An 11,800-nucleotide genomic window follows, 5' to 3' on the forward strand; every position below is an offset into this window, starting at 1 on the left:
GGAGGGCCACGACCAGATGACCTGCTGAGCACCCAGGGCACCCACCATTGGCTCCGAGAAGCGGCGCGTCCTAAAATAGCCGGACAGAGGGCTTAAAGAGGCCAGCAGGGAGGCCTGTCCATCAGAAGAGCTCATCTCCGCCCGTCCACGCTGAGGGGGGGGGGGGGGCAACGACGGCTCAGCCTGGAGCAGGATGTGTCCTCTGTCCAACACCATGAAGATCAAGTCGATCCGGAGCGTGCACTTCCCCAACGAGGTCGTTTTCCAGGACTACGTGAGACACGGCGAGATTGAGAGGATTGGACGCTTCATTCGAACCAGAAGAGTCAGCCTGGCCACCATCCTACTGTCAGGTGAGCTCTGGTGACCCCCCCCCCGCTGGAATGCAAACCACATGCGTGTTATTTCTCTCCACCCCTCCATGCAGGCATGGCCGCCATCCACGAGGCCGTCCTGTCTGGAAACCTGGAGTGTGTGAAGCTGCTCGTCCACCACGGGGCAGATATCCACCAGAGGGACGAGGACGGGTGGACGGCGCTGCACATGGCCTGCAGCGACGGCTTCCCACACATCGCCCGGTGAGGACGGGGTTATATTTGGTCTTTATGGGATGGGACAGCGTGAGAATTTCTTGTGTGACAGAGCATAGGGAGAAAGGGGGAGGGGCTAACATGCAGCAAAGGGCTGTGAGTGGGAATCGAACCCGATCCCGAACCTGAGGTCTCCTTACAATCTGCTCGTTCACAAGCAGTCACTCCTGTGTTCCTGAACGGGCTTGCGTTCCTTCCAGCTACCTCCTGTCGCTGGGCGCCAACGCCGAGCTGGAGAACGACGGCGGGGAAAGGCCGGCCGATCTCATTGACCGCGACAACGAGGAGCTGCTGGTTCTCTTCGGACTGGCTGTCAGTGGCTGAGACCGCCTGGGTCCTAAAATCACAAATGGTTGAGAGGTCTTCGTCTGCAGAGACGGAGAGTAAAGGAGCCCCGATCCCGTGAGCCGCCTCGGCCCTGGAGGTCAGGGTCCGGGAATGTGTGGGGGAAGGAGGGCTGACTGAGTCTGAGGCTTCCTCCTGGACGGAAAGACCCTCTGCTGGCGGGGCGGGGCTGACCTTCGACCTCCAGTGGCGCAGGTTTACTGCATCCTGTCCCGGCTTCAGATTTTCTGTGAACTGAATGCAAATCAGACATTTTGCTAACTTTTTTTGAAACATTCATCCCTTGCCGTTTGTAAGTTGCTTGTTTTTTTTAATAATTTTTAAAATAACGTTTATCAGACCATTTATTGAATCGCCTCCCATTTTTCTTCCTACGCCAGCCCAGATTAACTCGCTACTCTACACCTATTGAAGCTCCGTTAGTGGAAACACAAGGCAAATAATTACTCTCAAGTGGGATTAAAGTCTGACCCACTGAAACTCGGGTCGGGCGTTTCTAAACCAGCTGACGAAACACCGTCCAAGTCAGAGACACACGTTTGGCAGTTGTTTTTTATTACATTCTAAATCTGTCCCCAGAAGATAACACCTTAGCATTACATCAGAAGGAGTAATAAAAACAGTCATTTACAGCCGATATGAAAACAAGAAAGCCATGGACGGGCCTCTGTTGGTTTCTACAGCCTTCAGGGCGTGAACGTGTGCAGCAGCGCCTCCTTCAGTTCATTCTTTGAACTTCCACTCCTGTCGGCACATGGGGCACTGCTGCTGAACCTGCTGCGAGTTCAGCCACTTCAGGATGCAGTGCATGTGGAAACAGTGGGAACACTGACCCCAGACCAGTGGGCAGTCATCGCCAGGCACTTTACCTGCAACACAACACTGGCATCAGACTGGTGGTTCCATGACAAGACAAGGCTTCTGTCCCCAACTGTGGTTATAAAGCACCAAATACAAGAAAAAATAATTCATGAATCAAATAAGATCATTTCCTTGAACATCCTGAAGAGGAGACATCTTGTATTTGTAATCAACAGAATCGACTGTTTTACACATTTAATGATGCATTTCCTATCCCAAAACATCCTACAAACCCACATAACAAAGATCAGGGGCCTGATTCCTGGAGCAAGTTTACAAACTAGAAAAGTACCTCTGCAGAGCAGCCCCCCCTTTTTTTTAAAAAAAAAAACAACCTTTATTTAACCAGGTAAGCTAATTGAGAATTAAAGGCTAAAGGATAGTTTCTGCCACAATAACATCAAAAGAAGTAACGACTACGTGACTACTACGAAGTTAATTGTAGCATTACGCACTGTCGATTCAATTAATTATGCTCATTTATATTCTTAAGCTACATTATTTTAAATACTGACTCCGACAATCGTGTTGGAAAGGAACCACTGCAGACAGAATCCGCAGCTAGCGCTAGCTCCGGTACTTACAGTCGGGACAGCAGCCGTTGAAAGGCATCCTGCAGATCCCGCAGTTCTCATCGTTGGCCACCCACAACCAGGAAGCCACTCCGTTCCACTGCCGGATCTTCACCTTCATCCTCCGCGTCCGGCGACAGCAGAAACACCGAAGCGCCGCGCTCCTGCGTCAGCCACCACCTTTTATCGGCGCAAACTAAGCTAATGTTGTCGGCTAGCCCGTGTCGCTAAGCTAACTGCCTGCAGATACGCTACATTTGGTGATTTAACAGGCAGACTCTCCTCGAGATATTCAACACGAATAATAAGAGATGTTTCCTCGCAGACAACAAATCATGTTGACGTCACTTCGCTGACATTCAACCAAACATACCGATTACCGACCGACAATATACCAGGAAAGATGTATCTTCTTCTACTGAAAGTCCGATACGCTCTCTGTACGCCAAGGAGAAACTGTGGAGACAGCACCCCCTACAGGCCATTTGGTTAAAGTGCAGAGAACCCACATTTGAACGTGAATAAAATAATTAGCATAAAACAGGACCTTCCTTCCTGCTGTCTTATTTATTTGAATAGATTTAATTCTTGATTTAATCATAAAAAAAATAGATTTTACTGATTAAAGTACATTGATGTCAAAGTTATTAAATACACACTAAAAACACATTAAAACATTTTTTTCAACAAGTATGACAAATGTTATTACATCCAAGGAGGTTGTTTCTATTTGTGTTGAAACTTTGTGGCAGTTAAGAATGCATTAAATTTCAGAGTAAATCTGGTTAAAGAAACAGAATCAGGATTTAAAGGAATAATAATTTATGAACAGAACAAGATTGTGCTTTTTGGACTGTTTTGGCCAGTTACTCATAACTGTTGTTATGCATTTGTAAAAAAGTTATTAGGGCTATATTATGTCAGTATATAGTTTTATATTTGGTGCCTTGAAATGACAGATAATTTATAAAATCAATATTAACGGCATGGAAGTGGAACTTCTAGTTATTTGTGATTGTTTTAACTGCAGTCCAAATCTCCAGTGGACGGCTGAACAGCGTGGGGAGAAAAACAACCACTGCAGCTTTGAACAGTGTTGAACAAGATGTTATACTTTTTATAATCTCATCAGGAAAAAAAAAAACTACATGGAAAACTGCTATGGAAAAGCCAGGACACAGATTTAAGAAATCCGACACCAATCCGAATGAAATTAACACGCATGAAGTCCCAGCATGACTGCACACACGTCTACATTCTGTGCTGAGAAATGTCCCGAACCAACTGTCCTTCCTGAAGTTGTGAAGTTCAGAAACTTGACATTCAAATCGTAATTTTTGCTGCATCGTCCACGTGAGATGCATTCAGAGCAGAAGTCGGGAACAGCAACGGGGAAGAGTTCTGATTCCCTAATGAAGATCCGCTTCGTCTCGGAGGGAGGATGATGTTTTCTGCTGCTCAGTGGTCGCTGCTGTCGGGATTTTACTCTTTAATGACGGATCCATTCATCGATCCCATCAGCGATTAATCAGAGTGATCGTTTTCCTGATGGATCTGCAGACGCTGGACTGGCGTGCATCGATCTGTTCCGGACAGCGGGTTTAGGATGCAGCCCCCCCTCCCTCCCTGTGTGACCCGCTCTATCGGCTGGCGTGCAGCGCCTGGTGCCTGATTAGGTTGCTGAGGAAGGAGAAGTTCTTGCCACACTTGGAGCAGTGGAACCTCTTCTCCCCGGTGTGGACGCTCTGGTGAACCTTCAGGTTGGTGGACGTGGAGAACTGTTTCCCGCAGTGGGGGCAGGGGAACGGCCTTTCCCCCGTGTGCACCATCTGGTGGCGCTTGAGGCTGCACACTTGGCCGAAGCTCTTCCCGCACTGGAGGCACTGGTAAGGCTTCTCCCCGGTGTGCACGCGCTCGTGGATGCGCAGCTGGCACTGGTGGGCGTAGCGGCGTGAGCAGAAGGTGCAGGCGTAGGGGAGGGGGGGCTGCTGGGGATGCGCTGACCCAGACTCCTGGTTCTGAATGCTAGGCGCTTGATAGGGGATGCTTTGGCTGGAGAAACTGTTCATTGGCTGGATTCCGGACCAGGAATGGGCCTGTTGCTGCTCGGCGTCCACCGTCCCGGTGGTAACGGGGGCGTCGCTAAAGGTCGGCGTGTGAGTACCGAAGGTCGTGTTACCTTCGAGGATGACGTCACTGGGCTGCTTGTTTATCAGAAGACACATCAGCGGCTGATACTGCGACATCACGCCGGCGTTGTCCCGACCCATCAGCGATTTAACTTCCTCTGCTCCTGCGTCTCCTCCTCTTCCAGGCGCCATCCCGTTGCAGCCGTCCTGGGTCTCATGCGAGTTGACGGCGATGGCGTCGAGTCGACCCGCGGCGGTCGCCTGGTCCGTGTCGCACCGAGGCCTTTTAGAAACCGCAGAGGAATCAGAGGCAGGGTTTGCCCTCATTTGGCTAAAGGAGGAGTTTCCTGCAGCCGTTTCTGGCATGTACGCGGAACAAGACGGCGGCTCCACGGCGTCGGCCCCGCTGCTCTCCAGCCAATCCCGCAGCGCCTGGGAGGGGCTGCTGCTCTTCTCTGACCCGACACCTGGTGAGACGGGAGCAAAACAAAACACGGTTAGAAGCCAATGGAGGGCTGCAGAGAGGCCGTTAGCAGGGGTTAGCATGCTACATGTGTTTACATTCATTTTGGTCTGTGCTCATTTCTGATCAATGGGCTGCCCCCTCTTTCTCGCCACACCTTTACTTTACTCTCATTTCCACCGATAAAACGTAGAGTTTGGGGAACATCCGTCAAGAATCGTCCGAGATATTGAGGAATCAATTTTGAAGCTCCATTGACTGCAATGTTAGCAAACATTTCAAAGCGATCCAGAATCCAGAATCTCTTCTGGATCATCACTAAACTTTCATCATCTGTTCCTGGTAACATTCCCAACATTTCCTGGAAGTTTCATCAAGATCCGTCTGTAACTTTTGGAGTTATCTTGCTAACAGACATAAAAAACAAAGCCGGCGATCTCATAATCCCGGGCTCGGCGGAGGTGACAATCGCTCAACGCCTGCAGAACATTCATTTCACCAGAATGAAGCGCCGTCAATGATTGGAGGGCGACTTTGTAACGCTCGGGTTTTCCATCTCCAGATACCTTGCATTCCATCCGTCTTTTCCTCCTTGCTCGGAGGGCTGCTCGCCTTCGTCGCGCTTCCCTGGCCCTGAAAAGAGGAGGAGGGAGGAGTTTTAGCCGACACAGAAATAATTCTTACTTCACCCGAGAGTGCGAGTCAGTCCACGAGCTGATCCTCATCATGTGACCCCCGGAGCAGGAAAACCTGCCCCTGCAATCTGGATCATGTTGAGTCCAAACTGAAACAATCTTGTAACCTTGAAACAATCAGATCCAGAACGTGACTTGAATCCAGTTCTGACTCTTGCGCGCTAGATCTCATGGTGATGTCATCATGTCATTTTCGTCCAATCACTGTAGAGATTGTCCTAGAATGATAAAGAATCCTTTAGAGACAATCTGGATCCAGATGATGAGCCGGATCACCGCCAGAATCTGATGGATTACTCTTTGGTCCGCTGCAGAAACGTCACGCTTTCTGCAGTTGGGAAGAAAATGTGTAAAAATGACGTCATAATGTGTTGAAATGATGCTAAAACTCCCGTCTCATTAAAGTCTTTATTGATTAGGAAGAAACTCGAGATCAATGAAAAAGAAAACACACGAACATACAAAAACACACAACAGCCCAGAAAAGGAAGAAAGAAAAGGAATTGAAATCTTCATCAATGAAATGGGACGCCACTCGTCACGTCACCGGTGGATCGGTTCCTTTGCCATAGTACTTCCTGTTGTGGTTCTATATGAGCAGGTCTTTCCCTGCTCTACCTGAGCAGGTGCTATTTACATAAAACTGAACTGAAGCCGGGAAATTTACCTGTTCAACATTTGCCTCTCTAACTTTTGGGTATGGTGGATTTTAAGAGTAGAAATCTACACTTCAATTAATTCCATTCAACATTTTGAAATGCTTAATTTGCAGCACATTTGCTGCCGTATTATTCATCGTTTCTACATTCTGTAATTCCCTGTATGCTAATTGTTAGCGCCGTCCGTACCTGAACTAGACTCGGATTCAAAACAGGAATATTCTGACGATGAAAGAACCTTTACAAAAGAGTCAGACATGTCCACAGAGAGCTGCTTACATCCTCACCGCATCAACTTTGAGTTTGAGCGCCGCATTTTCTTTTAGTCCGCTCGATATTTGTCGTCCTGGAGCAACGCTGTGGTCAGTGCTGGATCTTCTGGTGCCTCTTGAGGTTGCTGGGATGGGAGAAGCGGCGGTCGCAGACCGGGCAGCTGAAGGGCCTCTCGCCCGTGTGCACGTTGTGGTGGATGTCCAGCTGGCTCTGGCACACAAAGCTCTTTCCACAGAGCGGGCAGGTGTAGGCTTTCTCCCTGGTGTGTCTGGCCTGGTGCTTCTGCAGGTCGGACTCCAGGAAGAAGCGTTTGGTGCAGCTGGCGCAGCCGAACGGGCGCTCCATGGCAACGGCCTGATAGAAAGGCAGGGGGAAGCAGCCGGAGCCGGAGCCGCCGCTGGAGGACTCCACCTGCGCCGGCGTGGGTCCTGCCGATTCACGCCCAGCGCATTGAATCATGGGTGACGCAGTTTTGTCCTCAACGCCTGTCCCTCTGGGGTCTAGATCTGACCACTCCCCCTCCTTGTCTGACTTCCTCTTTCCACCAATGACTACCACTTCTGACAGGAAACACTTGAAGGCGTTTAATGCAGCCTCGTTATCTTTTCCGGCATCCGTTAAATTATGACAAGAAGCTGCCATCGCTCCAGCACCCCCTGCTGCTAGCCCCAGCTGGGGGCAGGCGGTGTCGCTGCCGCTGCCAGTCTCATCTGTCTCCATGACAACAAAGGTGACGACGTCAGATCCACTGACCTCCGTTTCGCTGCGGCGTCTGGCCGGCGGGCCGTCTCTGACGCCGCTCGAGGCGGCCGGCAGCGACGCGGCCACGTCGAAGTCGTCTCTGCTGCTCACGCAGGCGTCCGCCGGCACCGCGCGGCCGGTGGCTTCCGTCTCGGTGGCTCCTTCCACCTTCACTATCATGATATCCTCGTCTTCCTCGGGCTTTGCAGGCTGAGAAGACAAAGGAATTACAAATAAAGCCACACGGTTTTTTTTTTTTTTTTTAAAATGGTACCTTCCCTTCTTGTAAGTTCAACATTAAAATTAAAGTTTTATCTTTCTTGGTTAAAAACGAATAGGTCGCTTTGTGGGAGCATCATTTAAACACGCTTTCAATTGGCTTAACTGATTTATTCTATTCTATTAAATTGTCATGTGATGATGATGCCTGGGTCGGACTGGTCCCTAGCCCGCCGAGGCTAACTGTCGTTGTAATGACAGTAAAGACTTATTATTATTACTAATCTATAGAGGATCAATGATCCACTCACGCCGAGCACGCGTGCGTTAGAGTCACGGATGTCCCGCCCTACCAGGAGGTTAAAATTAAGACAGAAAGTCTGTCGGTGCGCCGTGGGACAGCTACCTCAGCTTTGGTGGTGGTGACAACATCCTGATTAGGATCCTGGTCCAGAATGATAGGCTGGCTCTTCTGCAAAGACTGCTGAGCCCCCGAACCGCGGTTCAGAAACCTGGCCCCTTGGAGGGGAGGGGGGGGGGGGGGCACATTCAAAGAGCAATAGTTAGCCGCTGGCTGCCACAACAACAGTTCAAGACATCGCAGCAATTTCACCTTAAAACAAATAATCTCTTTAGACATTGATCCAGGAGAAACGAGAGCCCGATTTTACACACACACACACACACACACACACACGCTGTTCATGTGACTACTGCCCTTGGAATCTGGACAATGTTGCTCTCATGACTAGTTTCTCTGACTTTTCTATGAGAATCTCAAACTCATTCATTCACTCCATAGTTTGATAGTTATTCTAGAAAAACATCAGGAGCTTTATTCAGAATATTCAGCTACAATCTGATCTCAGGTCAGTGCTGACATTTCTGTGATATAACATATAGGTAAACATTTTTGGATCGCCTTGTGGTGACGTCATCATGTCATCCATCAAATTAAAAACAAAAACTGCTTCCCGATAATGACCCATCAAAATGAACTTAATCACTTCCCTTTTCATTACTCTGTTTTGTAATTTACAATAAAAGTTAATGGAAGAAGACACAAATAAAGACGAGCTGGCAGAAACGCACTTTTAATAAAGGGTGTGCGTGTGTGTGTGTGTGTGTGTGGGCTCCGTACCGGCCAAAGAGTCCCGGCTGTGCCGGTTCAGAAGCCGCACCCCGGGGAAGCGGCTGCTGACGGAGCCCTCCGCTCCCCTCGATCGGTACCGGGAGATCTGCAGCTCCAGAAGTTTGATTTTCTTCCGCAGGAACTCGTTTTCCTTCTGGCTCCTGAACGTTTCCAGATGGACCACTGCGTATCCATCGTCCACAACTTTACAGATTTCCGCTACGGCCGCGTTCGCCAGAACCTCCATGATGGAGGCAATCTGAGAATGGAAGTCCGCGGCGTTCGACATTATCACCGTCAACACTCGGCGAAGGAACGGATTCTAACCGAGCAGCAACACCGACAACTATAAGCACGTTGCGGCGCTAGCTGACTAGCTAGGCAAGCGGAGCTGTGGAGTTGCTAGCGACACGATACATTGGCTCTACAGGAGCTCAGAGGTTATCGGTATTCATCCGAGGATAAATATAGTACAACAGCGCCCCCGCGTGTTCTGGAGTGGACCTTCCTCACAGTCAAGCAAATCAACGCCAACAAAAGGCCGGCTGCTCAACTAAACTTGACTCTTCAGATGTTTTGGTATAATATATCAAATGAGACAATTTTAGAACAAAATAATTGCCTTTTTTTTTTAATTAAGAAACGCGCTTTTGTTTATTTTTCTTTGGCACACTAGATGGCCAAATCGTGTCTAAAGTATGATGCATGGGAGAGAAGAAGAAAGACTGGGCCTTCTGACGATACCAGCCAATCATAACAGTGGGCGTTCCTGTACGCTTAAGAACCAATCAAATCAGTGGGCCGCGCCAGCAAACTCTAGGAACATCCGGGTATGCAGGGGCGCTTGCGTAGTGGTGGTGACTGTAAACAAATTTACGACACTCAGCTTTACGGCATTATTTATCGGTGGCACAGATATAGTACTTAATACTTAATAATAGTATTAACTTTTTAACTATTTAGGTCATTCATTATATTTAATTCCGAAAACATCTGCAGATTCCCGGATAACTGAAAGAATTTCAGAAATTTGTGAAATTACGCAATGAAGAATTTTTAAGATTAGGGTTTAATAATGACACCAGCAACACGTTATTCTGTAAAATATATATATATAAGTTAATTTGTATAAATCCAACTTTTCTTACGTATATTGTGTTCTCTTTCTGTCTTAATTATTTGTATGCTTATATTATTGATTTATTGTTTGTGGATTTGATTCAGTTCCTTTTAAACCTGAATTTGATCCCTGGTATAATAAGGTAATGCAGCGTGCCGTTTTTCTATGTATTTTCCGTTTTAATCTTTAAAGAAATTAATAAAACGAAGGATGAATAATTATGGAAAATTGCGCGAAAACTCGCGAGATCTGGAATTCTGCCTGTCAAGTCGCACAAGGTCAGTGAAAGTTACATGTGAGCAGAAAAATACTTTCTAGAAGCAACGACAGAGCTTTCCCGGATCCGGACAGATCAAGTGATTTTAAAGATGGCCAGAGGAAGCCGCAGCCTTTCATCCGCACCCAGGTAAACGATCTATTCCCTCTACCTTTGAAATACTGATGATGGTCACGCACGTCGTGATTGAAACGAAATGCAGGAATAAGTAATTGAGACTTGAAAACAGGTGCCTACCATACTGACAGTAATATGGAAGCAACATGTTTAATAATAATATGTAGCGAGTAAGTGTTGTGTGTGACCTTCATCGATTTACCCTGGCGGTTAATTAATAAATAAGTTTTTCATGTGCGGTTATTAACTGTCCTAAGAGAAATAATAATAATAATATATATATATATATTGTGGTGCAGCAGAATGGAAAAGTTACCATTTATACACTATACATTACATCTTAAACATGACATGATATTGTGTAATGTCCCTTTAAGCCTCTCTAACACAACTTCGGTGGACTTTTTAATGTTCCGTTTGTAGCCCGGCTCCATCTCATGCTCCGGCCCCTGCTCATCCGCCTCCTGCCGCTCTGGCAGCGGCTCCAGCTCCGTCCCAGGGCCCGGGCCTCATGGCCCAGATGGCGACCACAGCTGCTGGGGTGGCGGTAGGCTCGGCTGTGGGCCACGTCGTTGGCAGCGCTCTCACTGGATCACTTAGTGGAGGCAGCAGCGGCAGTTCAGAGCCAGCCAAGCCTGTGCCCCAGGTGAGAGGTGGCGTGTGATGACACGGAGGTTAAATAGACTTATGCAGGAACGTAGAACTGAAAAAATATTTGTGATGCTACACTATTTCTTCATTTCAAACTTTCTTCCTTGAATTATTCCAGGAGCCCCCCCGCCCCGCCTCCGCCCAGCAAGGCCCCTGCCACTTTGAGGTCAGGCAGTTCCTGGACTGCGCCACCAGCCAGACTGACCTGAGTTTATGTGAGGGCTTCAATGAGACGCTCAAACAGTGCAAGTTCTCTCACGGTAAATCTGTGTTGGAGATGAATGTGTTAACATCCCAGCATGAACAGCTTTGGACTTTCACTTAGTATGTGACTTATTTGACGACTTATTATTGTGAGCTACCAACAACTGCCTGGACATAAAGTTTCAAACAGCATGCTTCCAGTATGATTTTACAATTTATCGCAAACGGGTTTTTTTTTTGTTCATAGGTCTGACATCATTGGTATGAAGGACGGGCGACTGCTGAAACCTCCTGTAAACACTGTGTGTATCTGAGAAAGGGAAAGTTTTGTTGTTTGATGACTGTTAAATCTATCAAAGGTTTTTAGTAATGCACAATAAGCCTTAAATAAACAGCTGCTATCTCTTTACACGGAATGTGTGACTGCTGGTTCATTCTCATCCTTCTTTTCTCTGCCAATTTCAGTCAGGAGAGAAGATATTGAGATTAAGATAGTAAGGATCTCTACCATCTGACATAAGAGTATTTTCCAGTTAATTTGCTATAGATACACGCAGACACACAAACTAACAGCCTGTGGGTACCTGCAGCCTTTTAATACTGCCACCTAGAGGCCAAAGGGCGACACTAAACCTTTGAATGCTGCAGCTCTAAGAAAAGGTGTCAAATGAAATAACTGCACACTCAGAGACAGTTTTATTCAATTAAAGGTATTTATTAGGATTAATACCACAAAATTATTAATTACAATA

General features: G+C 47.5%; 3 protein-coding genes across 3 annotated transcripts; 2 read left to right on the forward strand and 1 right to left on the reverse strand.

Moving 5' to 3' along the window:
* Positions 1-166: 166 nt before the first annotated feature.
* Positions 167-1,280, forward strand: ppp1r27b (protein phosphatase 1, regulatory subunit 27b). Its single transcript, XM_068750917.1, has 3 exons — positions 167-353; positions 428-578; positions 791-1,280. Exons 1-3 carry the CDS (start codon positions 194-196, stop codon positions 912-914), a joined length of 435 nt encoding a protein of 144 aa, XP_068607018.1. The 5' UTR covers positions 167-193; the 3' UTR covers positions 915-1,280.
* A 137-nt stretch (positions 1,281-1,417) lies between these two features.
* anapc11 (APC11 anaphase promoting complex subunit 11 homolog (yeast)) lies at positions 1,418-2,792 on the reverse strand. Its single transcript, XM_068750918.1, has 2 exons — positions 2,381-2,792; positions 1,418-1,804 (listed from the first exon to the last, which is right to left on the reverse strand). Exons 1-2 carry the CDS (start codon positions 2,487-2,489, stop codon positions 1,659-1,661), a joined length of 255 nt encoding a protein of 84 aa, XP_068607019.1. The 5' UTR covers positions 2,490-2,792; the 3' UTR covers positions 1,418-1,658.
* Positions 2,793-10,053: 7,261 nt separating this feature from the next.
* On the forward strand, positions 10,054-11,457 carry chchd10 (coiled-coil-helix-coiled-coil-helix domain containing 10). The gene is made up of 4 exons (XM_068750812.1): positions 10,054-10,205; positions 10,617-10,839; positions 10,963-11,104; positions 11,296-11,457. Exons 1-4 carry the CDS (start codon positions 10,168-10,170, stop codon positions 11,313-11,315), a joined length of 423 nt encoding a protein of 140 aa, XP_068606913.1. The 5' UTR covers positions 10,054-10,167; the 3' UTR covers positions 11,316-11,457.
* Positions 11,458-11,800: the final 343 nt, after the last annotated feature.

This window comes from Brachionichthys hirsutus, chromosome 17 (assembly GCF_040956055.1).
Source record: "Brachionichthys hirsutus isolate HB-005 chromosome 17, CSIRO-AGI_Bhir_v1, whole genome shotgun sequence".
NCBI lineage: Eukaryota > Metazoa > Chordata > Actinopteri > Lophiiformes > Brachionichthyidae > Brachionichthys > Brachionichthys hirsutus.